The following is a 27,663-nucleotide window of genomic DNA, read 5'->3' on the forward strand; positions in this document are numbered from 1 at the left end:
AAGTATAAAATATACTAGTCAAGTGACCTGAATTTCTGTTTAGGTTTTATCTTTAAAATAAAACATGTCTACTATATATATATATATATATATATATATATATATATATATATATATGTATGTATGTATGTAGAAGTTTTGGTTCTTCCTTTTTTAAAAAAAAATATATATTTTTAGTTGTCTGTACCTTTATTTTATATGCAGTGCCGAGAATTGAACACAGTGCCACACACATGCTAGGCAAGCGCTCTACCACTAAGCTACAACCCCAGTCCTGCTTGGTTATTTCTTAATAATGCATTTGTTAATTTTGCTTCTCTAATGAATTTTATAAAAACTAGGTCATTTGTAGGCAAGATATTGGAGCCAAACCTTCTTGTCTATTCAACTCATACATGGTCAGCTTTGCACAATGCAATGATGAACATTTAACAGAGGCATTTTGGATAAGGCATGTGTCTACATGCTGAAGGGAAAATCTGTTATGGACCATAACTTTTGTATAAACCGTCCAGCTGCCATCTGTGTTCAAAGCACTGTGATCAGCAGAGACCTGTTTGTGCCACTGTGTAGACTGATAGCAGCAGATCAATTTAGCTGAGCTGTTCTCTAGTAGTTCAGTCACGAGGACATAGACATTACCAAAGTGTAGTCCTCACACCCACTGTCCTTTGCTGGTTTAGTTTGTGGCAAGAGGGAAAAACTGTTTGCTCTCTTCACCCCAGTACAGCTGAGGTAAGAGCCACCTTTTTTTCTTTTGAGGGGGAAGCAAGAGCAAAAGCAGTCTCTTTCAACTTTCCCCTTGCTGTGTTGATTCAAATTTATGCTAGTCTATACCACAATAATCCCTCAGGCCAGGTATACAATTCAGCATCTTTTTTGGTGGAGAGCAACCAGTTTCTAGCACAGCTTTGGTGAAATTTAACAACAGAACTGCATTGTGAACACATCTAAGCATTTGACCTTGAAGACTCATAGGACAGCAGACATTGCAGATTTTCCTACTTGTCCTTGACTTACAAGAGAGTAGATAATGAATTAATAGAAATTGATAAAGAGTGTCTGTCAGGCAGCTGCTGAGGTCATGAGACTGGTATGCGGAAAGAGTGCCCATACAACATGCGTAACACATAATGCAGCCAGGAGGGGTGGGTGGGTCATCGAAGCAGGAAATTAGCCGTCAGAAGGAATGTTGGCTCTCTACAAGCTACAGCAGCATGGACTCACCAGGAGAAAACACACGGGGAAATGGGGAGTGCTCAGTGCTGCAGAGAAGAGAGCTCCTGTAGAAGGTGGCAGCACTGTTGCTGTTACTGTTGCTTCAAAGATATTGAAGACAGTGCAGGTTAGATTTTTTTTTTTTTAAAGAAACTAAAATGCTAATAGTGTAAATGTCAACTGTATGGTACTTCTGTTAATTAAATAGACAACAAACTATTAAGGAATGAACTAGAGGTGGGGGAAATGCAGCTACGAGGCCTTGCTTGTCATATTTTTTTCTTGTGATCTATTTTTATAAGTAAAGGTTAAATGTGGAGATTCACTTCGTAGAGGAGCAAAGCTCTGTTAATATGTGCTTGGTGATGATTGTTGGGATATTTCTTAGTGAACCTTGAAAGGAATTTAGAGATGCTTAAGTGTGTATCCAATTTTCCAAATACTTCTGAAATATTAGCTGGTTAAAGTCTATTCTTTAGAAGAAGTTGTAATTTACATTCATACATGTAATTTGTATGTATACTTGTTATGTATATGATTTTTGTTTTGAAAAGCTGTTTTTTTTTAAACTGAGTGAATCAAAAGTATTTTAAAAGATTAAGTGTATTTTTATGACAAGTCTTTTAACCTACATTTCTTTTATACCTCTATTAAAATTTATTCTTGTATATCTTGCTTTTGAGAATGGAATTGACAGCATCAGCAGTTACTTGTTAAGAATATTTTCCCCCCGATTTAATTGCTACTGTGCTTTCCAAAGATAATGGTATGGGGATTTTTTTTCTAAGTCCTAAGCATATTTGTTTGATCTTGGTTTAGGAACATTAGTCCAGTCATTTACTTAGATTTTTAAGATTTCTTGAAATGAAGATATAAAAAATTGATACCAGAGTGTCACACTTTTAACCATTTTGTGAATTTGGATCACCTACCACTATAATCTCAGCATGATTGTTGTATACTCTCTTGCTTTCTGTAGCCAGACGTGAATAAGTTTACATTCCAGTTCTGAGAAGTTGCATTCCACTGAGTAGTTCTGAAATACAACAAAAACATATAGGCCCGTAAAAGGGGCAAATTTAGGGACATTAGGGCTTCTGTGCCGAGTGCCTGCCTTTCATGGAAAACTCAACACCCATCGAAAATGCTCTTGACTGCTTAGGTGGGGAAAATGTGGTTACAGAAACAGTTGGCCATACAGCACCTACAACACCCAGCCCAGTGTTTCATTACTTAAGGGTATTTGTGAAAATTAGGTGAAATGTAATATTCTCAAACATTTGTGCTTTCTGGTTATGGGTTTTGAACTTGAAGGCAAGTTTAGCAGGCTATTAAAAATCTTTCCCATTTTACTTAATGTGGAAGCTAATTAGTCATTGTTGGTTTGCATATTTCTGGGTACTACAAATCATGCCATTTTCGTCTGTAAAAATATTTAATTTACTGGTTAACCTACTTATTTTGCTGGGAGTGGTCTTTTTATAAATCCTTTGCTGGTAGGCTTAAATATTATTATTTTTTTTGATGTGACATAGAGCCAATAGATTGACAAATATGAATCTGCAGCCCTTGTAGTTGTCATGTTATTGTTGTTAAAAAGAAGATGATAAGGATGTTCTGAAATTACATTGGGATTGAATAGTTTTAAACCAAGTGGTATGCTGTATTTTACAGCAAACAATTTAGAGGGGTTTAAAATAGACTATAGAAGTTAGATTTTCAAATTGTGTAGAACCAGAAGACTACAGACATTCTTAAAAACATACCATATATGTTTCCTCTTCACCAACCCTCTTCTGACTTTATGGCTAACAGCTTTTCAACATTCAGGCCAACTCTCTGATAACTATTACCTTCATCTGTTTTTTTTTTTTTTTTTTGCTTTTGAAATGTATATATCGATTTATATTTGTGTCTTATGTACACATACATGTGTGTGTTCACACAGACTGAAACTACTAGAAGAGTGAGATGACTTTTTAATTCAAAGTTAAAAAATAAACTGTTTAAATATGAAGGTATTTAACATTTTAAGATAACTTTGTTTATCTCAGTATGTAGTATTATGAGTGCTATTTCAAAGAAGCAGATGTCCTACCAACTAGTTGAAGTTCTGTTACAGCTGCCTGAAGAGGCTTTGACTGTACAGATTGGACATTCAAATCTTTAACTGTGACAGGGTAACCCTAAAGCCCTTGTGTGATTTTGCTGAATTTGAATTGCTTTCTGAATGATAAATGCTGATTTGTCTTTTTCACTCAACTAGCTAGTAAGTGAGCCTAGCCATTGAGAGTTCACCTCTTAGTGAAATTCAGTTCTCAACTTGTCATTGGATTACAGCTGTTTGCGTGCTCATCTTGTTAAATGCAAACCACTTAAGAGTGGGACCTGAATTTATTTATTTATTTACGTAAACTGCATTGATTATAGGGTTTGTGTTGGTAACATTGACTCTGTGTTATTATATGTCCAATGAACATTTGGAAAAGAAACAAGCGGCAAAATAATATAGATGTAAGAAATAAAATATGAAAGAGCAAGAGCGAGAGTGAGTGAGTGAGACACCAACTTGACCTTAATATGTGACCATAAATAAAGAAAAAATGAGGTAAATTCTGGGTGAAAGACAAATGTAGGTATACTTGACTTTTCTGAACACTCATTTAAAATACTTGTGGTATTTTTATCTCTTGCTGCTTCTTTCCCCCACAAGCTCTATCATTTCATTGCTAAATGACCATAGAAATGAGATTGTTTCGGGGTTTCTTAGTGGTATAGTTTACCAAGCTTAACTCTTCCTTAGTCCTTAAGGTTTGTTATTTGTTCATAGTGCAAACCTTTTTGTCCTACTTTTTCACACTCAAGTCCTAAAGTCTTGCTAAGGAATCCAAAGCCACCAAAACAAATATCCTCTTGACAGTTTCTCTAATCAGATTTATTTATTTTTATTGTGGCAAAATATATGAAACATAAAATATATTATTTTAAGCCTTAAAAATGTACAATTACATGTAGTCTATGATTCATTGGCGTCAGTTACATTCACACTGTGTGAACCCAGCAACGATACCTGCTTCCTGAACTTTTTTAGTAACTCCAAACAGAAGCTCTAACCATGAAGCATTCCCCCCAACTCCCAGTCTTTGGTAGCTTTTCATCTACTTTCTTTCTAGATTTTTTTTTTTTTTAGAGAGAGAGAGAGAATTTTTTTTAATATTTATTTTTTAGTTTTCGGCGGACACAACATCTTTGTTTGTATGTGGTGCTGAGGATCGAACCCGGGCCGCACACATGCCAGGCGAGCGTGCTACCGCTGAGCCACATCCCCAGCTCCATCTTTCTAGATATTTTATGTAACTGGAATCACATGGTACTTTTGTGATTGGCTGGTTGGCCTTAGTGTAATGTTTTCAAGGTTCATCCATGTTGTTGCATTTGTCAGTTTTCCCATTCCTTTTTAAGGCTGAATAATAATCCACTGTGTGTATATCACACTTGGTTTATGCATTCGTCGTTGTTAGATGCTTGGGTTGTTTCTGTGTACCAGGATTTTTGTGAATAATGTTGTGGTGTACATGGGTGTTTGAGTCCCTGTTTTCAGTTCTTTTGTGTATTTATCTGGGAGAAGAATTGCTGGGTCATATGACAGTTCTATGTTTAGCTTCCTGAGGATATGCCAGACTGTTTTCCATGGTGGCTATGTGCTGTTTTGCATGCCCATCGGCAAAGTGCAAGTTCAAAGTTTCCTATCTTTTTTTCTTTCTCTCCCTCCCCACCCCCACCCTTGTTCTTTCTTTCTGAATTATAACCATCCTAGTTTCTCATTCTTAGTTTCATGTGTGAGATGGGATTATTTTTGCTTTTGACTTGTGTTACCCGAATAACTAAGGAGCAGCTTTGCATGTGCTTGGCCTCTTGTGTATCTTCTTTGGCAAAGTATCTATTTAAATCCTTTGCACGTGTGCGTGTGCATGTGCGTGTGCATGTATTGCTGGAGGCTGAGCCCAGGATCTTACACATGATAGGCATGTGTTCTATTATTGAAATACATTCCCAGCCTCCTTTGCCACTTTTAAGTTGGATCGTCTTTTTGTTGTTCTATTTAGGAATTATCAAGTATTCTGGAGATTAAGTCCTTATCAGATATATGATTTGCAGATATTTTCTCCTGTTCTGTAGGTTGTCAGTTTCTTGATAATGTCTTTTGGTGCACAGAGGTTTTTTCTTGTTTCTTTCTTTTTTTTCTTTTGATGCAATCCAAAGTGTCAGGTTTTTTTTTTTTTTTCTTTTGCTTTTCATGTTTTTGCTGTACATCTAAGAATTCATTGTCAAATCCAAGGGCTCCTGGGTTCCATCCTCAACACCACATAAAAATAAAATAAATAAAAACAAAGGTATTGTGTACAACTAAAAGAAATTAATATTTTAAAAAATCCAAGGGCTTGAAGATTTACTCATATATTTTTTGAGTTTTATGGTTTTGGTGCTTATATTTAGGCCATTGATTCCTTTGAGTTAATTTTCATGTATGGTATGAGGGAGGGGTTCAACTTTATGCTTTCTCTTGTAGAAATCCAGGCATCTCTGTACCATCTGTTGAAAAGACTGTTCTTCCTCATTGGGTAGACTTGTCAGTAATTATTGGCTGTAGATACATGAGTTTATTTCTGGACTGCAGTTCTATTCTTTTGGCCTAAGTGTCTACCCTTATGCCAGAACCACATTGCTTTGATTGCTGTAGCTTTGTAGTAAGTTTTGAAATCTAGAAGTGAGTCCTTTGACGTTGTTCTTTTTCAAGATTGTTTTGGCTTATTAGGGCCCCGTGGAATTCCATATGAACTTGAGGACCCAGCTTTTCTACTTGTGTAAAAAAAGTAAAAAAAAAAAAAAAAAGTATGGACATTTTGATAGGGATTATGTTTATTCTATAGATCGCTTTATTATAAGGTTTAATAACAAAAAAGAATGCTGCAGTTGATAGGATTGTCTACTTCTCATAGTGGCAAAAAGGAACAGAAAATGATCCCATTTAGAACAGAATTTAGTTACATGCTTTGGAATAATTCTTACCAATTTTTTATTTTTAAAAAACCAAAGCAAAAAGTACATTTGTAGCTGTACTTTTAATTTAATAAGACATTTTCTATTGGTTATTCAAAACATTACAAAGATTGCAGAATCACATTGGTTACACATCCACATTTTTACATAATGCCATAATAGTAACTGTTGTATTCTGCTACATTTCCTATCCTCTACTATCCCCCCTCCCCTCCCCTCCCATCTTCTCTCTCTACCCCATCTACTGTAATTCATTTCTCTCCTTATTTTTTTTTCCCATTCCCTTCACAACCTCTTATATGTAATTTTGTATAACAATGCGGGTCTCCTTCCATTTCCATGCAATTTCCCTTTTCTCTTCCTTTCCCTCCCACCTCATGAGTCTATTTAATGTTAATCTTTTCCTCCTGCTCTTCCTCCCTGCTCTGTTCTTGGTTGCTCTCATTATATCAAAGAAGACATTTGGCATTTGTTTTTTAGGGATTGGCTAGCTTCACTTAGCATAATCTGCTCTAATGCCATCCATTTCCCTGCAAATTCCATGATTTTGTCATTTTTAGTGCTGCGCAGTACTCCATTGATAATAAGACATTTTTTAATTGTATAATTTCTAAATTTTATTAAATCATCATTTTAGAAATTTAAGTGATACCAACTTGCTGTTAATAAAATGGGTGAAATGTTATTCTAATTTAGTTATCTCTGGTCTTCCAGAAGGCCCCATGGATTTCCTTAATCTTTTTTTTTCCCCTTTGGGAACTTTTCTAGGAAAATACCCTATCATAATCTGAAATGGTTTTTTACAAGGATATGTATAATAGTTTTTTATTTTGATTCCATCTTTGTTTGTCATATTGAGGCTTGTCTTTATCATTTTATTGTGTAAGCAACTTACTATGTTAATGCCTAGAGACTCTACCTATTTTCCAGGAATGGATTTGTTGGTGTATTTGTTTAGAACTTGCCCAAAGATTTTTTTTTAATTTAGCAAATAATTATGTTTAGTTACTTTTGTTTATGTACTTATTGTTTCAAAGAATCAAAAGTGTTCTTTGGATTCAGTGAATTTCCTTGCATAGTCAATCCCTTTCCACCTTGGCTCCTGGTCTGTAAGCTAAGAGAAGTCAGAGTCTCTGTCTTCGGTTCAGGGATGGCTGTGCATTTATGACTTACACCTTGGCTCTTTTGTGGCTACAGCCTCCTTCTTGGTTCCTGGTTGTGTTTGGAAAAATAGATTTTGGCTTGCTAGAGCTTCCTGGTACATTTGCCTTTTCCATTCAGCATATTCAAGAAATTAATATGATGGAATCTACAGTTTCTCTTGTTCACATTTTTGTGTGTGTCTGTAGACCTTGAGTCTTTCATAGTTGCAAAGAGTTTGTCAGGTTCTATTGCCCAAAAGGTCCCACTGGAATATTTTTTCATAGCACATTTTAGAGAATATAAACTTTTCATCCTTGAAGTAATAGTGTTAATGCAACCTGAGCCATGACTTCCTAGTCATAAAGTTCTTTTGAGTTAGTGGCTAATTGTTATAGAGTATTTACAGCCTCCTTTCTGAAGTAGGGAGTTGGTACAATAATTAGGCATAAAATAAAGCACTGCCATATAGTTTTACTTCTGTGAATATTATCACGGTTTTGTTGCTAAAATTTGTAAACAAGTCCTTTCCTGTTTTTATTCTTTATCAAGTATTATAGGGTCATTATATGCATTACAAACATTGACTTTTTTACTACATTAGATTTTAAAAATGATAATCATTCAGTCATGTTTATAAAATAGTATAGGCCTATAATAAAAATAGGACAGAAAGTACTGTCTCACAATCATGCATTTTTTATATCTACTTATTTACTTGTTTATTTATTTATTTTTTGGGTGCTGTGAATTAAACCGAGGACCTCATATTTTCTGTATTCTACCATTAAATATGTGCTCTTCCATTGAGCCATACCATAATTTTAGCCCCAGTCATGTGTTTTTAGGTTTTAATATGATTTTATGTAGTAATTAACTTTAAAATTATATGTTTACCTAGTCATTTAACAGAATTAAAGGCACGAGAGCATGAAATCTATTATATATTTTACTAAAACTTTGAGATTATTTTAAAATTTGTAGTGTATCAATAAATTATAAGCCATATTATAAAAAATTAAATTGCTGCTAGGTAGACTTAAAATCCAGAAACAGGTTTTTATGTGTATTATGGAACTATGGAATTTTAGATTGCATTTAATTCTAAACTAAAAAAAAATATTTAAATTTTGGACCCTTTTAATTGTACAAGAAGCAATGTGACCAAGAAAATAGGTTTATTATATTTTACTTGGTGGAGTTTTTCTACTCTAATGCATATGTTGTGAGACTATAAATTTGTAAATGTATATATGGATATTTTTCAAAGGATTTTTCAAATGTATTACTCTTGATTCTGGCTTTGATTTCTCATAGAAGTAATTTTTTGAGTAGGAAAGGAATTAATTGATCACCTAGTGTGATAATTTTATAAATGAATAAAATTTAGTATACAAAGTTACCAGGTGGTTTGCTAGATCCTAAATGATGGAATGAGAATGTTGGCTTTTCTGTTTTTTCCTCTTTCTGACTTTTTTCATTATAATCTGGCTTTTAATACATGAAGTGTTGTGTATCTCCTTGATACAGAAAAAACAAGAATTTCCACAGAAGTCACTCACAATGCCCAGTTAATTAGAAAAATTGCTTAATAAAAAGAGTCTTTTGAAAAAACTTTTTCTCTAAGTTCATTGAAAATGATTACTAAAATGTATACATAAATGTTAAATCAGATCTTAGCAACACAATTATTTTCGTTGATTTTAAAACAAAACAAAACAAAACCTGTCATCTTTTTTTTCCTGGAGGGAAAGAAGAATTTTTTGAAGAATGTATGAGTGAGGGATAGGTGGTTCATTAATGGAGAAAGGAAGTCAGGACTACATAGCTGCACCAGAATTCTGTTCTTGATCCTAGTTTGCATATGCTTATGTCAGAAAGAATCTTCAGTGTTAAGGTGCGTGGAGGTCCTGTGTCTGAGTTCACTAACGTGAATATTTTAACTGTGCACAATCAATTAAATTGCTTTCTAGTTAACAAAAAGCAGTATTGAGTATTTTTTCCTTAAAAAGTTAAGGAAAAGTCGATTTGAAAATTTAGAAAAATACACTTTTTAGGTGAAAGAAATGTGTAACTTGAGAAAGTTATAGAAGAGAATTACTTGGATTTTATGTTTCCTGGGCATTTTAGTAATTTGTCTTTGAGGTATTTCCCATCCCTAAGGGAGTTTTCTAAAACTTCACCCAACTGAGAATGATTTGAAGAAACCTAACAGAGAACACATTCATATCAATTCTTCTTTACTTACATTATTAATTTGAAAGCATTACCTTGGAATTTTCCAGAAAAGTACATGACTGAAACTTAAGAATTGGAACACTTCCTTGTGTTTCTGTATTAACAATAAGATAGTTCTCTTTCTACTGTGTGTAGTTTTTGTAATTTGAAAAACATTTCAACTTTTATTTATTTGGATAATCGACTTAAATTCACAACTCGTATTTCTTAAATCTCTGATGTTTTCCCTAACTGATTTTTTTCCCCCTTTCTAGTTTTGGCAAGCGTTCTGCAGGAAGCTTCAGGCGTGGCTGTGAATGCATTGTTTTAGAGCCTTCTGAAATGATCGTGGTAAGATTATTTCTGTGTATTTTCCCCCCAAAATTTTTATGGAGTAAAGGTACTTTCATAAACTAGTTATAATAATATTGTATTGTATTTTAATATCCTAGGATGTACATTCACATCTTCTATGTGAATTTGAGTTCATAATCATAATATTATAATTATTTACAAGATTCAGTTAAATGTAAAAAATTGAAAGTTGAAAGGGACATGTACCTAAATGGTTGATTCTTGAACTTTACAGGTCAACCTATGATAATGTCACTTAATTGAAATTTGGGGAGAATGTTTGAATTGTATTATTTACTCACTGAACATTGATTGCAATGAATGAATTACTTTAAATGGATCACAGTGATATGTATTCAAAAAACAATTGAACATAAGGAAATCACTCTAATTCCTTTTTGTAATTGAAAGATAGCTAGGAACTACTGTGCTAATTAACACTCTGTTGACATCTTTATCTCTCAATTGTGGAATTAAAAACATTAGATTATACACAATGTTAAATTAGGCATTGGCATGTAATTATTTTCAGTAAAGTTTAAAAAAGCATGTTCTACTTCTTCCTTACTATATAAAAATGGTTTTAAGATAGGATAATATATACTCTTAAAAAAATCAACTACAAAAATGAGATGAGAAAGGATGGGGCCTCCCAGCCCCAATATTCAGTTGACATTGATATCTCACTGCCCCATCCAGAATTCTATCTGGGAAGGAAAACCTTGTAAAATAAGTGGTGGCTTAGTAAAAATGATGATGGAAGCTTTTAAATTCACATTTGATAAAGCATTTGGTAGACAAATCTGGATCTATTTTTCAGAGATTTGAGGTTCCTCCCTATACTGTAGGAGAGAAGGCCCATCAGAAATAAGAAATTCCTTGCTGAAGCTAGTGAAAACTTCGGGTGAAATTTCATGAAATTTACTCTTAAGTGAGAAAGTGCGATGGCAATGAGTAAAGATTTAGGATTGGGGAAAGTGTGGGCAGATAAATAGGACTTTCCAACATTGGTTCTTATAAAGCATTCTAGATATTTCCTTGAGACTTTGTTCTCCATGAATGTTAGTTTGGAATTTTTCTGAAAAATTTTTGGTCTTTGAAATTCCTTGAGTATTTAATCCTTGCCTATATTATACAAACTACTGAGTTTGCCACTGCAGGAACAGTCTCGGAGTCTAAACCTGTCTTTTATGTGAGCAATCACATTTTCAGTGTATAGCTACGATGAAGAATGACCCATTGTAACTTTTGTTCACTATTAATCTATTCATCAAAGTTTCTAAAATGTTTAAAATGAGGATTTTTTTTAAAGCAACACTATTTATAACAAAAAAAGGGAAGCCATGCAATAAAAGTAGGAATTGAAACCCTTAATCTGCTGAAGCCATTCTACTAGCAGACATGGTCGAGTCACTTGGGATTTGGGGTTTTTACAGATTTACTCAAATACATCAGATTTTTTTGTGTGCTTTAGTGAAGACAATGCAAGTAGTTGCTTTCATAATGTGTGGTAATATATCCGGTGAGATCTTTCACTAATAAATCAGTACAAAGATTACTGAAAATATCCTTCCCTTTGAAACTACAGGAAATTCAAGAGTTACCCATATTGTCTTCAGTGGAACTGAAAATGCCTCTTCATAAAAGCAAAGTTACTCAGAACCGATTAGTTTCAGAGAAGTTCAAACATACTTAAAATTTGTCTAGGTAGTTTGTCAACAAATGCCTTTGCAAAATGAATGAATGTAGACTTTCTGTAAGTTTCAAAAAATTTTTTATTTTTATTTTTGTCTCTAATACTAATATGGAATGTCATGTTGGGAGACATGAAGTATCTTGGGGGTTTTATTTCAGGTGGACTATATGGATGAAAATGAAGAATATTTTCAGCGTCAAGCCTCCCATAGACAGTCTCGAAGAAGATTTAGAAAAATCAACCAGAAAGGTGAAAGACAGACAATTATTGACACTGTGGATCCTTACCCTGTGGGCAAACCACCTTTGCCAAGAGGCTATCATACGGTAAGTTATACAAGTGTAATATTTTTATTTATCTTTAGGGTTTTTTGTTGGGAGTTTTGTTAAATGACATTTAAAATTTTCCATTTTTGATGAATAATTCTTTTCTATAATATACTTATCATCCAAAATGCAAATTTTGCTGGAAACACACATGATATGAATAGATTTAAGAGAAGTGTTGAAATAAGATGTCAAAAGACACTGTTTAGCTCTTCTATTTCTTAAAATGTTCTCTGAAGATTAGTTTTGTGATACACATATACAGTTGTAATTGGTATATTTTAAAATGCCTTACCTTAATCCAAAATTTTAGCTTTCTCTTGTGCACACCCCCCTCCTATGACTGATAGCCTACTGTTTTAAATTTTATTTAAAAAGTAGATATGTAAAAATAACATTAATTTTCATAGCTTTTCACACTATTGTGAGAAAATTATCTGAGATTCTTTTTAATAAGTAGACAAAGATAAGAATAATTTGAAATGATGATTTTTTAATTTTTTAATTTTTTTGTAGTTGTAGATGGACAGCATACCTTTATTTTCTGTGGTGCTGAGGATTGAACCCAGTGTCTCACACGTGTAAGACAAGTGCTCTGCCACTGAGCTACAGTCCCAGCCCATGAAATGATGATTTTTAAAATCTTAATGTGAACATGCTCTGAAATGTTTTATTTCATAAAATTTAATAAATAAGTTGTTTTTAATGTTTGAGGGAACCATGACATGCATGGATAATGAGTGCTTTGTACAAGATCTCTATAAAGTCAGTTTAGAGCCTTATTTTTCTTATCTTTGGTTTTTCAAAAACAAAATAGCTTGATTTATTGGATATGTCAAAATCAGGCAGAAGATAGTTTATCTGTGCATGTAATGCTGCCATACAAGTGATTATTATATAGGAAATTAATTAAAAATAAATACATGAAAAAAGGTAAATGATGACTACTTTCTGTTTCTCAGTTGTTTTTCTCTTCTTTCTACAACTAAGTACAAATACAAAATGTGTAAAATAACGTACATAGATTTAAATTATTTCTCAAATTTTAGTAATGTTAAGTAGTATAAGTAGTATATTTAATTCCTATGCTCCATATATTCTATTTCTTAGAGAAATATTATTTAAATGTTGTATTTCAATATTTAATGTTATTTTGACCATCAGCAACTTGCCTATTTCTTCTGCTGCCCATGCACTATTTTAATTTAACATGAATTTCATAGTTGAATCATTTCATTGAGTTCATTTGGACAGGGCTGCTTTTGCTCATCACAAAGATAGCTTTGTTGGTCTGTTGGAGGGACTTTGATATTAAAAAGAAAAAAGAAAACTATGAACGGTTTTTTGTTGCCATTGTTAATAAAAGAAGGTAATATTTTTAGTGTTGATTTAGCATCATGAAAAAAGGAAATATTTATTAAGAATAGCTGTACATATTAATAGTACAATATAGATCATAATATTTTAGCCCACTACTATATTGTTAATATAATTCTGGTTTTAGAATTGTTTTTCCAAATTTATTTCTAAACTGAGAGTGTCATAGGGAGTGTGAATTACTTAAAATTCAGTGTTAAAAGTTTAATTTTATGGTCATATTTGTCACATTTAAGTTGAGAGGGTTATTTTATAACTGTTTCTCCCTTCCACCCCATTTTTCCCCTGTTGTGGAAGTAATGAATGCTTCATTTATTTTTCCTATAGGACTCCCCCTTCTTGCTCTATTTTTAAAAATATATAGCTTTTTATATTGCTGCAACATCTTTTAATTGGTTTTTAGCAATATATTACAGATACTTTTAGAGATAAGTGAATACTAGGATGAAAAATTTAATTTGATTACTAATTGATCATATGCCAGTTTACTAATATGTGATATGTTGGTATTAATTTTACTAAATGAGTTAAGTTGGGAACAATATAGCATTGGATTATCTTTTGGAGGTACAAATTACGTCTTAATTTTATTTGGATGTTCTTTATTATTTAACCTAAATACCTAATTTTAATATAGAAAACAGCAAAATTTTGTTTTGCATATTTGATACCCCATGGTAAAAAAATTAAGTGAATATTATTATTATTTATTGGTCTAATTTTCTTATTCTCAACAAATATTTCTTTGAAAGTAAATGGTTAATAGGGTGAGACTGAGGGTGGAAAGTTCTTTTAAAAGAATTGCATGAGTATACTTCACAGGTGACATGAAGTGATTGCAAGTGCATTTGAACTGCATGGCTAAAGATTGTAGGGAGCATTATACACAGCCAATTCTATATGGTCATTCTTAACCTGATTTTAACATTATCTTCATTTTGGCAGATGTAATATAGCATGTCTGATAATGTTCATCTTTTCCTTTCCTCCTCTATGGCACTCATTTCATTTTGGCTCAAAGGAATGCACTAAATCTCAGGTATTGTAATATGTGTGTGATCTTCTAACACTAATCTTATTTGTAAATTTGCATTGTAACTAATGAGTTTATAATATTGATGTCTTTGCTTGGTCTTGTCCTTTTTTTTTTTTTTTTTGCCCTGATTTAGTAAAATCTCTTGAAACTTTATAATGATCAGTGGTTAGGTGATAGCATCAGTTCTTTAATTTGTACTGATCGAGGATGAATTTTGTCTACTTTCTTTGAGAAAGAATACAAGTGCAGCCTACTTATTTTTAAGAATGAATGGAGCACTGTTTTTTACTAACTTGCTTTACAAATAAAGAAAAGAGAAAAAGACACAGAGACATAATAGAATTTTGGGCTATTTCAGTGAAAACATAAAATTTCTTAGGAATTTGCATTTTTAATACTTATAGATGAAAACTTTAAAGTTCAAGAATCCCAATGTGAGAGCATTTTGGGAGCTCACTTGGCAAAATTTTGCTCACACAGAAAAAATTCTTAGTCAAAAGGAAACAAGTATTTCAAACTTCCTGTATTTTCTTATTTGTACTTTGCTTTTAACCTGATGTCATGCTTTTCATTCCACATTACAATCAAGAGGCCTGTAATAATATTCTTGCTCATTTCTTTCATGCCAATACATTACTAATCTATGCTTTTCAGCGTTAGTCTTTCTAAATTCGGGGTCAAATTTGAGGTTATCAGGGAATTTGGAGTTAAGGAAGAAAAACTGATTTATCTATGGAAAGTAGTTGGTTAAGTAACGAGAAACATTTTTTTTAATTGTGTTTTAGTGTAGGGAGACAGGATCATGAATAATTTAGTTTGCAACAAGGAAAGCTATCATTAATATAGTATGTTTGACTACTAATATGGTAACCTTGCTTAAAAGCATGAACTGTTTGTATAGTTTTCAACTTAAAATGAGGCAACTTCTTTATGTTTTACAGAGATTACATTTAACATTCTACTGGTGGCATGATTGCTAAATTGTTTTTTTAGAAGCACTTCTAATTTTTAAATGATGTAGCAAACCTAAAATTTTTTGATACAGTTTTAAAATCTGATAATTGTATAATTTCTAAATTATATATAATTTTTAATTGATCAGTGTTTTAAACTTTCATTTAGAAAGAATAAGTCTTAAAATATATAAATTAATGTTTTAAAAGATAATTCATTCTATAATTGATCCTGTATTTTGGCATGAAAAATTAGTCTAATTCTGATATAAAACTTGAATTTAATGCACTATGATATATACTTGCATACTGTTTTTAAAATTAGATGTGTAGCAATAGTTGAAGGAAGATGAAAATCATAATGATTTTTTTTCAAAAACAGGAATACTCATGTAGTTATTATGGAATGTTTTCAGGACTTTTTCAAGGCAATTATGTGATGTTTGCAGAGAGAATAAGCATTTTAAATGCAGTGAGGTGGGAAGATTAGAGATGACTTTTATTAGCATTTCTTATATTTTGATTATTGGAGGCAATGACTATATTTAAAATGGCCAAAAAATTGGCTGTATCATGAATTTTCAGTCTTATAGTGACTCAATTATAGAGACAGGTAAATAGATAAGGTACCTAGCAGGGGCAGAAGATTTGGGATCAGTCTCTAAAGGGGCTAACTTGGGACTTAGACAGGCAATGATTTATCTTCTATTAATGTTCAGAGTAGGGTAGGTTTATTTTATCTATAATTTTAGGCCTTCTTCTCTGTGTTTGTGGGTAATTTACTTTAGAGGTTTATGTGTGTAGGAAAATTTGAGTTCCCTTATAAAAATGGGGAGGAGAGGTATTAGAACCAAAGGTGTTAGACCCTTTTAAGGTTACCTCACTGGAGTGATGTGGGAACCTGGTATGTACCACTTCTGTTGCCTTTTATTCTTCCTTTTATTTGGGGCGGGGGGTACCGGGGATTGAACTTGGGCACTCAACCACTGAGTCACATTCCCAATCCTATTTTTTTTGTATTTTATTTAGAGATAGGATCTCACCGAGTTGCTTACTGCCTCACTTCTGCTGAGGCTGTCTTTGAACTCTTGATCCTCCTACCTCAACCTCCCAAGCTGCTGGTATTACAGGTGTGCGCCACCATGCCTGGCTTTATTCTTCCTTTTATATAATGAAAAAACAGTTCTTTCCCTTCCTGGATTGGAAAGAGCAAAAATTGTACAGAGAGATATTAGACTGAAGAAAATGTGCCTGGGCTGTGGAGGTTGTGTGTTCCAACTGACATATCAGACTTCCTGGTCTGGCTGGAAAGCTAAATGCTCTCCACACGGATCAACTCTTTACCTGCTTCCTACTGTTCCCCCAAATATGCTCAGTGCAAAATTTTTGAAATAATGAAAACCCATTAGTCATGTAAAACGTTATCTCCCACACTGCTTATTAGGCTCCTTTTCTAATATAGGAAAAATACTTCAGAGAACTGTTTAATAAATATATATTGATTTTTTTCAGTAGGCTAGGTTACAAGTTCTTGGTTGGGTAGATAAAAGTAAAAGAAAATATCATATAAATTAATATAAGTTAAATTGAATACAATATAATATATTATCATAATATTTTTATTATCATCAGTAGTGATACACTATAAAATGTGGTACCAGTGTGATAAGAACAATTCACATTTGAGGCTTTTGAAAATCAGTCTCAGTTTTATAAGATCACTCTTCATAGTAATATAAGACAAGTCCTATTTCTTATAATGGCTACATAAAAATAACAAATCCTAGGGTATACCTTATGTATCTCTGAAGTAGTTTTTTCTTTTAGCTTTTCTTTTATGTGGTGCAGAGGATTGGACCCAGCGTCTTGCACGTGCTAGGCGAGCGTTCTACTGCTGAGCCCCAGCCCCAGCCCCTTCTTTTAGCTTTTCTACATTTTAAAATTTAAACTTATTTTTTAAACTACATAAAAACAAAAAAGTACATATTTATGGGATACCATGTGATATTTCAGTGTATATTTTTATTGTATAATATTTAAATCAAGGTAAATATATATCCTGTTTTCTTAAACATATCATTTCTTTATGGTTTTTGTTTTTCTAGATAAATTTAAGTTGGTTTCTTCAGTTAAAGATTTTTTGGTAGGTTTGGTTAATTTAAGAAATTGTTTATATATAAAATAAATGAAAAAAAAAACTAGAGCATTTAATTTCTGTGATTATGTATATTTATTTGACATTAGACTATTTGGCTTGAGCTTTTGTTCTTAAATTAGAAATAGGCAGCATATTCACTTATGTCATGGCTTTGTTTTGTCACTTAATATATAGTTGGCTATATTTAAATTTTGTGTGTGTGTGTGTGTGTGTTACTAAGGGTTGAACTCAGTCTTGCCTTGTACATGCTAGGGAACCAGTCTATCTCTGAGCTACAACCCCAGCCTTGTTACTGAACTTTTTGAAATCTCCTTAGTTTAATTAACTATTTGCTACTTAGTAGTAAGAAGATGTGTTTTCAGTAATATAGCAATGATTTGTATATCTAGTAAATTTCCTAGAATATTTCATATATTACCTCAGTTCATTTCTCACCTGACTATAATTTATTCATGTGATATTTAACCGTATGTTTTTATGTATACAAGAAATTCTTTAAGTATAGGGAAATGTCTTAGTGATTTTAATATTTTCATTCTTCTAAAATTTAAATTCATCAAGCATTTGCTTCCTTAATTGAACCTAAAGTATTTGTCTTTAATGGTGTCATTATGTCTCTCTGTGAACTGGGAGTTTTAGAAAATTCATGCCATTTTTTCTTATATTATGTAGGAAAAGCTTAATATTTTAATTTATATATTTTTACTTATTTAACAAATATTTATTGTGTACCCACCATTTTTCAGGTCTGTGCCAGATTATAGTGATACAAAGGTTAATAAGACTGACAAACTTCTGTCCTCACTGACCTTATAGAACAACATGGACTCCGTATAAATAAAATTATAGGGAAGAACTTTTAAGTATAGAGAGGTACATATATGGGACACCTTGAGAAATCAATAATGGCTTCCTGAATGACTTTTTTTTTTTTTTTTTTTTGTACCAAGGATTGAACCTAGGGATGCTTAACCACTGAGCACATCTCCAGCCCTATTTATGTTTTATTTTGAGACAGGGCCTCACTAAGTTGCTTAGGGCCTCACTAAGTTGCTGAGACTGGCTTTTAACTTGGTCCTTTGGCCTCAGCCTCCCAAGTTGCTGAGTTTACAGGTGTGTGTTTACTGGCTGCTTGAATGATCTTTAATGTCTTAGCTGAAGGAAAAATATTTTGCACAGAAAGAATCCCATTTGTTCAGAGATGTAGATGTTGCACGATAAAATGATTTTTGGCAGCTCTGTTGAAAGTCGAACATTTTCATGAGGACTAAGAATGCCAGAGTGCCTAAATCATAGGTATGTCATGTTGAGATCAATATTTTGGTAAACTTACTTGATTTCAAGATGGAATAGATCTTGGAGAGTTAGGATGACAAGGTGGTACTGAAGACCTTCTTAAGTAATGGGAATAGAAATGGTGGCTAGAACATGGCCATTGGAGTAAGAATTCAGAGGAGGGGAGTTTCAGTGGTATTTAGGGGAAAGAAGGTGGAAATAATTATTCTTCAAAAATAAAACTGTTAAAAAGTTCTAATTCATTTCTTTCTGGTGATCTATTCTGTGACCAGTTCTTGCTGTTTCAGTAATGTTTAATGATTTTAACCATATACCAATACCAATAGATGAATTTGAAACCAATTGTTCTTTATCTAGGAAAAAAGCTCAATAGAAATGTAAAAACTTAATTAGGCAGTTAAGAATGGGATAAAATGGGGTATGGAGAGAGTGTTAGAGTATATATTTTTTAAAAACCCCATAAATTTTGCTAGATACTATTTATTATGTATTATGTACATATTCCTGATGTTTTATATTTGCATTATAGCGTCTTAGAGGAAGCAGAAATATCCTTTGCTTTTCATGCTCATTATCAGCAGGTTTGCTGGCTTTTCTTCACCTGGATCATGTTGCATTTTAAAAATCCTGCAGAAAACTCCCTATGGAAAGGTCTCTGAACAATAGGTGAATGTAACAGTACTGTGCCATGTGTGCTGCAATTCTGGCAAAATGCAGCATGTTACAGCTGCTGCAGTGGTCTCAACCTCCTTGGTTTGGGAGGACTATTTCTCTGTCATGCAGTTATAATCAGGTATTTATATTGATTTAATTTGTATGGATTGGGAAATTACACGATGGAGCATGGCTAGACATTGAAATGTAAATCAGGAAATAATTTAAAACATAAAATGATTTCTCTCACGCTATTAACAGCATGCATTGCAAATTCATGCAAGGCAGTTGAGAATAGTATGCAGTGTGCTGTTTACCCAAGTTTCAGCTTCTGTTGGAGGATGTCTATTTTTATAGATTACATCATCTCTGCTACAGAACTACGGTGTCCACTGGGATTTACTGTTCTTTCATTCCCTTTTGAAAGAAAGCTTGTATTGATGTCATAATTGGACCTATCTTTTGGTTGCACTTGGAAATGGAAAGTAATAAGGGTGTTGTGTAGCAAGTCATGCAATATTTCAAGCAATTTATTTGTCAAAAAGATCACTGCCACTTTGTGCTGCCTCTCATTGTGAACATGGGTAGCTCTGTGCTTACGCATGTTTTAAATATACTTGGCTAAAATTTAGCTTTTAGTTGCAAAAGCAAAGATCCTTTTCATCTTTTACGGTTTCATTTCTTATCATGTGATTTCTTTCTTTTTTTTTTCTTGTCATGAGATTTTTCTAGGGTTACATGCTGATTTTTTAAAAAAAAGTCTCTTTGGAAAAATCTACTTTGATATTCAGACCTATTTTATAACAGTACTGAATTGATCTTTTTTTACAATTAATATTATAATAAATTATCTATTTTTACTTTTTGGAATGTTGAGTGATTAAAGAAGTATCTTAATTATTTATATTAACATAATTTTAAAAGTCCTACTAAATAATCTGCTTATTTATTTGTGTAAATTTCCCTCTTATTCTAAAAGGTGTAGTCATTCCTGTTATATCTCAATAATACCTTTTTAAATTTTTGTCTAATCAGGAACAAACCTCTTACTTAGCATTTTTTTAGTCTCACTTTATGTTATATTTTTAAGTTGACATAAAGTTTACACAAAGAGAACACACGGCTCTTAAGTGTATGATTTAGTGTACTTTCGTAACTATAAACATCCATATAACCACCACTCTATAGCTTAGTATTTTTTAAAATAATAGTTTTTTTAAGATCAGTTGTATATTATACAATTCGTCTATTTAAAAGCTATATCTCAGTGGTTTTCTGTTTTTGGTAAAAACCCCCAAACATTAAATTTAGCGTTTTTTATGTGTACAGGTGGTGTTATTTAGTATATCAATAATAAACTTTTGAGTGGCTTGAACATACCTGTTTTACTGATGTATCTAGCATTCTTTGTGATTGATAAAATTACACATAGGCTAAAAATAACTTTGAAGGTATTTTGGAAATATAATTTAAAATCTATTGACTGGGAACCCTTAATGAATAACAGTTTGTATTAGAGCAGTTTCCTCTATCCCCTTTAAATCTTCCTTTCTTGTATTAAATGGAAGATAGGCAGTAGTTGGGCATAGTAAAGAATGGAATAATGGGGCTAGAGGAGAAATAATGAGGCATGAGAGTGGGCAAAATCTGCAATATGAATTGCTGATTTGTTAAGTGGTGGAGTAATTCAGGTAAGTGGTAGAGTAGTCCAGATGGGAATGGCTTAAGGATGAAAAAGAAAATATTCAGATGCCTATGAGGACAGTAGTGATCATATCACATGTGGTTTTAGTACAATATAGAAGGTGTTGGGGAATGAAAATAAATATAGTTAAAATCTCAATATGTAACTATTCCTTTGTGCAAATTATCACTGTACTTTTACTTTCTGTCCCTTTCTTTGTGAAAAAATTTAAATGTGAAAAAAATTTTAAAAAACTTTGGAATATAGAGGGAAAGATGTGGAAAAAATATTACTTTGACATTTGTTAATTTATTAAATAAGCACGCTCCCAGCCACCTGGGATGTTGAGATTACTTGGATTCTTGATATTTTTGATGATATTGGTGCCTTTAACAATGGGCATTTCTGATGAGCACTTGGTAGCTCCAGTTATTTCTCTTTGGTATGAAATTTTGTCTAACATTTGGCACATACTGACGTTAGTTAGGCCAGAAGAGCAGCTAACCTTTCTGCAAGTGGATTAAGTTGTCAATCAGAAGACTCCTCTGAAATGGGCATTTAAGGACAGTTGATGACAGTGGGTTCATTCAGGGAACTAAGAGATTGATTGTTTTCTAGTTGCAGCAGTTCTCAAACTTTTCAGTCTCAGGACTACCTTATACTCTCAAAACTTTTTGAGGGCTCCAACAAGCTTTTGCTTATATATAAATTATCTAATCATTGTTTACCACATTAGAAATTTAAAACAAGAAAATTTTAAGTATGCATTTATTCATTAATTTAAAAAGAGTAATAAGGCCAGTTTACATTAACATAAGAGTTCTTTTAAGGAAAATTATTATTTCATAAAACAAAAAAAATTATAAGAAGAGTGGTAGTGTTTTGTACTTCTTGTAAATATTTTAAATACTTGGTCTAATGGAAGACAGCTGGATTCCCACACCTACCTGTGTTCAGTCTATAGTGATGTGTTCTACTTACTGATTGAAGTATGTGAGGCATATGAAGAAAATCTGGCCTCACATGGGGTAGTTGGAAAAGGGAAGAATATTTCAACAGGTTTTTTTCCTTTTTTATTTTTATTTTTTTGTAGTGTAGATGGACAGCATACCTTTATTTTATTTCCTTATTTTTATGTGTTGGTGAGGATTGAACTCTACTGCTAAACTACGGCCCCAGCCCTCAACAGTTTTTTTTTTTCAACAATAATTGTGAATATTCTTTAATATTCTACTTCAAAATTTGACAAGCGGTATGTTTTTAAAATTAGGTGCAATGAGAATTACAAAACCATGTCAGTGAACTGTCTTACTTTCTTTTATTAAAACCCATTGGTCTTACACATTGAATGTTTGTACTCATGCAGGATTTATAATATCATATATTGGTCACTGAGTTAGCAAACTTTGAATTTTGATACATTATATGATATAAAAAGATCACATTTGTTGAAATCACCACAGGTCTCATTTTAAAAAAGGTCTTAATTATTAGGAAAATGCCAAACTTGTGGTGTTAGATAGAAGTTTTCCAAAATTTGAACTTTCACTTGAAAGCTTATATTTTACTATCAACAAAATACCATGAGCTGTTTTCCTTTAAGTGAGAAACTAACTGTTCCTTTTTAAGAAAATATCAGATTTGAGATGTAGCTCAGTGGTAGGGCATGTGTTGGGTTCAGTCTCCAGCCCCAAAAGAAGAAAAGACAAAAGAAAGTATAGGGAATATATGCCAGATACCTACTTCTGCATAATCCTGTTAGTAGTAGTCATATATAACTTGTGCTGCCACTGTCTTGATATGTGCTATGAAGTCAGCCTAGTTTACCCAGTTTTGCTTTTCCATGTGAGTGTAAATGTTAGCACAATAAAACTGGCAAATACCTTAGTATTGTTATGAAAATAGTTTAACCTCAGGAAAGTCTCAGGGATCCTCAGGCCATACTTTGAGGACCACTCTTATAGCTGTGGTTCTGCAAATTTTATTTGCATGGTATGTTAAGGTTGTCTAGAGAAACAGAACACACACAAACACACACACGCAGAGGGGTGTAGTGATATTTTAATTGATTTTAAGAAATAGTTATGCTTTTGTAGAGGCTTGGCAAATCCAAAATCTGCACCTAATTTAGTGCTACTCTTTAAAATAACATATATCTATATATCTGTATACATATCTAATCTCTTTCTCTCTGTTTATAAAACTTTTTACATTACCTTATATAGAACTGGCTACATCATTTGTGAGGCCCAGTGGAAATGAAAACATGGGGCCCCTTGTTCAAAAATTATTAGGAACTGAAAGATGACATCAACAAAGGATTAAGCCAAGCATAGGGCTCTTTTGAATTCAGGGACACAAATTGTATGCCTATGAATTTGACAGTTTTGTTTTTGTGTGATCTTTTTGTCCTTCTATACTTCCTTTTTCTTCTTGCTGTTTAACTTACAGACCATAGAAAAAAATAAGAAGATTCCAAGCTAAATTTGGATGGAATCAGAATTTCAAAATGCTTTACATTAAATAATTATGTTTCAAATATATTAATTATATTGAATGGGTACTAATAATCCATTTCATAGTTGCTCTGTACATGTTTTAATTTAATACTTATCATTTCTTATGTAGGTCATTTTCTTCTTTAGGAATTTTATTTTATTTTGGCTTTCCCCTCTGTAAAGTTCTTTGAGTACCTTCACCTTTTACAGTAATTATGAGCTGTTATGTGGACTTGTGACAGTATTAACATTTTTTATGCAAAATATTATGTGATATACATTTTTCATCATACCTATAAAGTATCTGTTGGGTAATCTTTAAAAATGGGGTTTTGGTTTTATGCCGATTAAGTAAGATAGTTAAAAATTTTTTTATTTTTAGTTGTTGACAGACCTTTATTTTATTTTTATGAGGTGCTGAGAATTGAACTCAGTTCCTCACACACGCCGGGCAGTGCGCTTCCACTGAGCCACAGCTCCAACCCCTAAAGTAAGACTAGTTTTAATCCCTGTCCCACAAAAAGATTATCATCAAAATAATTTTAAAAGCATTCTTTAATGTTGATGTTCAGGATCATCTAATTTGTTACAGATTGTTCTGGTTAGAAAAAAGAAAAATTAAGTCAATCAATAATAAAAACTAACCAGAAATGTCTGTCTTCTCTAAAAATCCTCTTACTATATTTCTAGAATTCTCTCTTTGTTTTCCTATACTTTGAATATCTCATTTTCTCTTTTTCACTGACTCCTTTTTTTTCTTTTCTATCCAAATAAAGATGCTGCCTTCAGGCTTTTTCTAGCCACTCTTTCTGCCTATGTTAAGACATCAATGGCTAATTTCCTTTGTCATCACAAAGTGTGGCTGGCCACTTAGGATTGTGCCCTGCTGTTCAGTGTGATTCAGTAATCAGAAACTAAAACAGAATAAACACCTGAGCACATAGAGCTGCCTTTAGAAGGAGACTGGAAATGTCTCCACACCTGTGTTTGTCATGGTGAGCCTCCCTTGATAAGAACTGAAATAGCCACATGAATTTTCTGAGTGGTAAACTGTCACCACAGGCTCATGCCTCATTCTCACTCAGAGAAATTTCTCCTTTAACTAATTGCCTCATTTTCTTCCAAACTCTATTTTTGCTTCTTTGTAAATACCATGTTTTGTATGAGATTGAGTTTAGTAGTCATATCTTGCTAGTATTTGTTTTTAAATCTTAAAAGTCTGCTGAATTGAGTGGCATATATTTTAAAATTTTGATCCAACAGATTTTTATTTTGCTTCATGCCCTGGAGAAAACATTTATTTCCTGTTAAACATAACCCATAGGAGTTATGTTTAAAGTACATAGGAGTTAATAGTTTAAAGTACAACTCAATTTGTATGAATAGTCATAATAATTTGAATAGCATTGAAGGAGAGGGAGAAATTAGATGTGTGATTTGGGTTTTGTGTGTTTATTAATTTATTTAGAAGAAGGAAGACTGAACTTTGTCATCTTAAACTCTCACATGGCCATATTGGTAGGCTGAATTCTTTTTCAAGAAAATATTTTAAAAATTTCTGTGGCATTTAAAATATTTTCTATGTAGAAACAGTCTTCTATTTTTAATTATTTTCCAAGCTAATTTACTTGGAAGCATCTCCTGTCTGGAATGTATTTAATTATAACAGAAGGGAAGGCAGTCCTATTCCTGGTAGTGGAGTCCATTGATTAATGCTTCCATTTAAAAATTATTGCCGTTGTCTTTTAGAGTGAAGACTGTTGAGCCATTTTGAACACTTATGTATTTTGATACTTATTCCCAAACATTAGGTTGTTGAGACATGAAAACGTGTTTGTTAATTAATTTTCTGGCAGGATGTAGCTTGCTGGTGAGCTTGAATTCAGCATACATGAGGCCCCTGGTTCAATTTCCAACATCAAAAATAAATAAATAAATAAAAATTAAATTTCTGAAACCGCAGAGTCTTTGAAAGCAGTTACTGTCTTGCATGTCATTGTTTGTACCTTTTGTGCAACACATAATAGGTTTCAGTAGTATCAAAGATTTGTGTTCATGCCTTTGGATCAGATTAGCCAAATTAACATTAATGTTTCTCTGAGTGACATTATAGATCCACCTACATGAACAATTTTGTATGAGACTATTGGCACAAGTACACTAGTGCCAGCTTTCTATACAACATTAATTAAATGGGTTGGCCAAACCCTGAGCGTATCATACTTTTCAGAATATTTTGGAAGAGATAAAGTAGACCCTATTGACCATATATGATGAACCAGTCTGGTAGATGTTCTGAACATTAGAGGATGGTATCTTCCCTTGTTAGGAGATACTCACTCAGATGCCACAGAGGTTAAGTAATGTGTTCTAGTCACTCAGATAGTAAATGTTAGAGTCAAATATAGACATAAATCTTTTCCATCCCCAATCCATGAAGTTACTTATATAAAAAAATGAATCTAACATATTGCTTCTTATGCTATTTAAACTTGAAATTTAATCTAAGAGAAATAAAGAGCAAATAATTCATCCACTTTGGATGACTACTGTTTAAGTACTTTTTAAAGAAATAGGCTGAAGCATAGAATATCCAATGTAAAGAAACAGTTACTGAATTTTATCTGCACAGTGATAGGCTTTGGTTGATTTATTTTTTTGATGGAATCAACTGTTTTCCCTTTAGGACCATCAGTAAAGTACAGCTTTTTTTCCTTTTTTTCTTTTTTAATCTTTTTAGTTTCTTTCCACTGGCAAGTAGTACTGTTTCCTGACAAAAGGATGATCATGAAATTATTGCACGTTCAAATTTAGGCCTACTAATATTATATATAGAAAACAAAAATCTCTTGCATAGACCTTTTATAGGCTTGAACCTTTAATGAATTGAAAACTTATAGTTAGTTGTCTAAATTTAGTTACAGCCTTGGCAGTTCGGGGTCTCTTATTTTTCCAAATGAATTTCATGATTGCCTTTTCTATTTCTATAAGGAATAATGATGGGATTTTAATTGGAATCACATTGAATCTTTATAGCACTTTGGCCATTTTTGATATATATATATTTGTAGATAGACACAATACCTTTATTTTATTTGTTTATTTTTATGTGATGCCAGGGATCGAACATAGTGTGTCATGCATGCTAGGCAAGTGCCTTACCACTGAGCCACAACCCCAGCCCAGTTTGGCCATTTTGACAATATTAATTTTGCCATTCCAAGAGCATGGGAGATCTTTCTAAGTTCTTCTTCAGTTTCCTTCTTTAGTGGTCGGTGGTTTTCATTGTAGAGACTTCCACAATGTCTTTCACCTCTTTTGTTGATTCCCAGCTTTCTTCTTCTTCTTCTTTTTTTTTTTTTTTTGAGGCTATTGTGAATGGGGTAGGTAGGTTTCCTAATTTCTCTTTCAGGGGATTCATCACTGATGTATAGAAATGCATTTGATTTATGGGTATTGATTTTATATCCTGCTACTTTGCTGAATTCATTAATTCTAGAAGTTTTCTGGTGGATTTTTGGATCTTCTAAGTTGATGTATACCCAAAGGACTTAAAATCAGCTACTGTAGTGATGCAGCTACATCAATATTTATAGCAGCTCAGTTCACAATAGCTAAACTGTGGAAGCAACCTAGATACCCTTTAATAGATGAACGGATAAAGAAACTGTGGTATATGTACACAATGGAATATTACTCAGCATTCAAAGAGAATAAAATTATGGCATTTGCAGGTAAATGGATGGAGTTGGAGAGTATCATGCTAAATGAAGTAAACCAATTCCAAAAAACCAAAGGCTGAATGTTCTCTCTGATAAGTGGATGCTGATCCATAATGGGGGGTAGGGGGGATGGAGGAACTTTGTTTGGGCAACGGGGAGGGGGCATGGGATCCGGAAAGCTGGTGGAATGAGATGGACATCATTACCCTAGGTACCTGTATGACTGTACATATGGTGCAATGCTATATCATGAACAACCAGAGAAATGAAAAG

The 27,663-nt window shown here is 32.7% G+C and overlaps 1 protein-coding gene across 7 annotated transcripts in view; it reads left to right on the forward strand.

The window, feature by feature from the left end:
- The window catches only part of Rapgef2 (Rap guanine nucleotide exchange factor 2), a 252,152-nt gene that overhangs the window by 130,258 nt on the left and 94,231 nt on the right, over positions 1-27,663 (forward strand). For 4 of the 7 annotated variants that reach the window (XM_077803436.1, XM_026395959.2, XM_077803438.1 and 1 more), the window contains 3 exons: positions 9,912-9,987; positions 11,845-12,012; positions 14,411-14,428. In XM_077803436.1, coding sequence (XP_077659562.1) covers positions 9,912-9,987; positions 11,845-12,012; positions 14,411-14,428 — 262 coding nt within the window. Of the gene's footprint in view, positions 1-1,230; positions 1,346-9,911; positions 9,988-11,844; positions 12,013-14,410; positions 14,429-27,663 lie in introns of those variants that run through there. The other 3 variants (XM_077803437.1, XM_077803439.1, XM_077803440.1) reach the window with 2 other exon arrangements.

The sequence above is a fragment of the Urocitellus parryii genome, chromosome 10 (genome assembly GCF_045843805.1).
Source record: "Urocitellus parryii isolate mUroPar1 chromosome 10, mUroPar1.hap1, whole genome shotgun sequence".
NCBI classification, from domain to species: domain Eukaryota; kingdom Metazoa; phylum Chordata; class Mammalia; order Rodentia; family Sciuridae; genus Urocitellus; species Urocitellus parryii.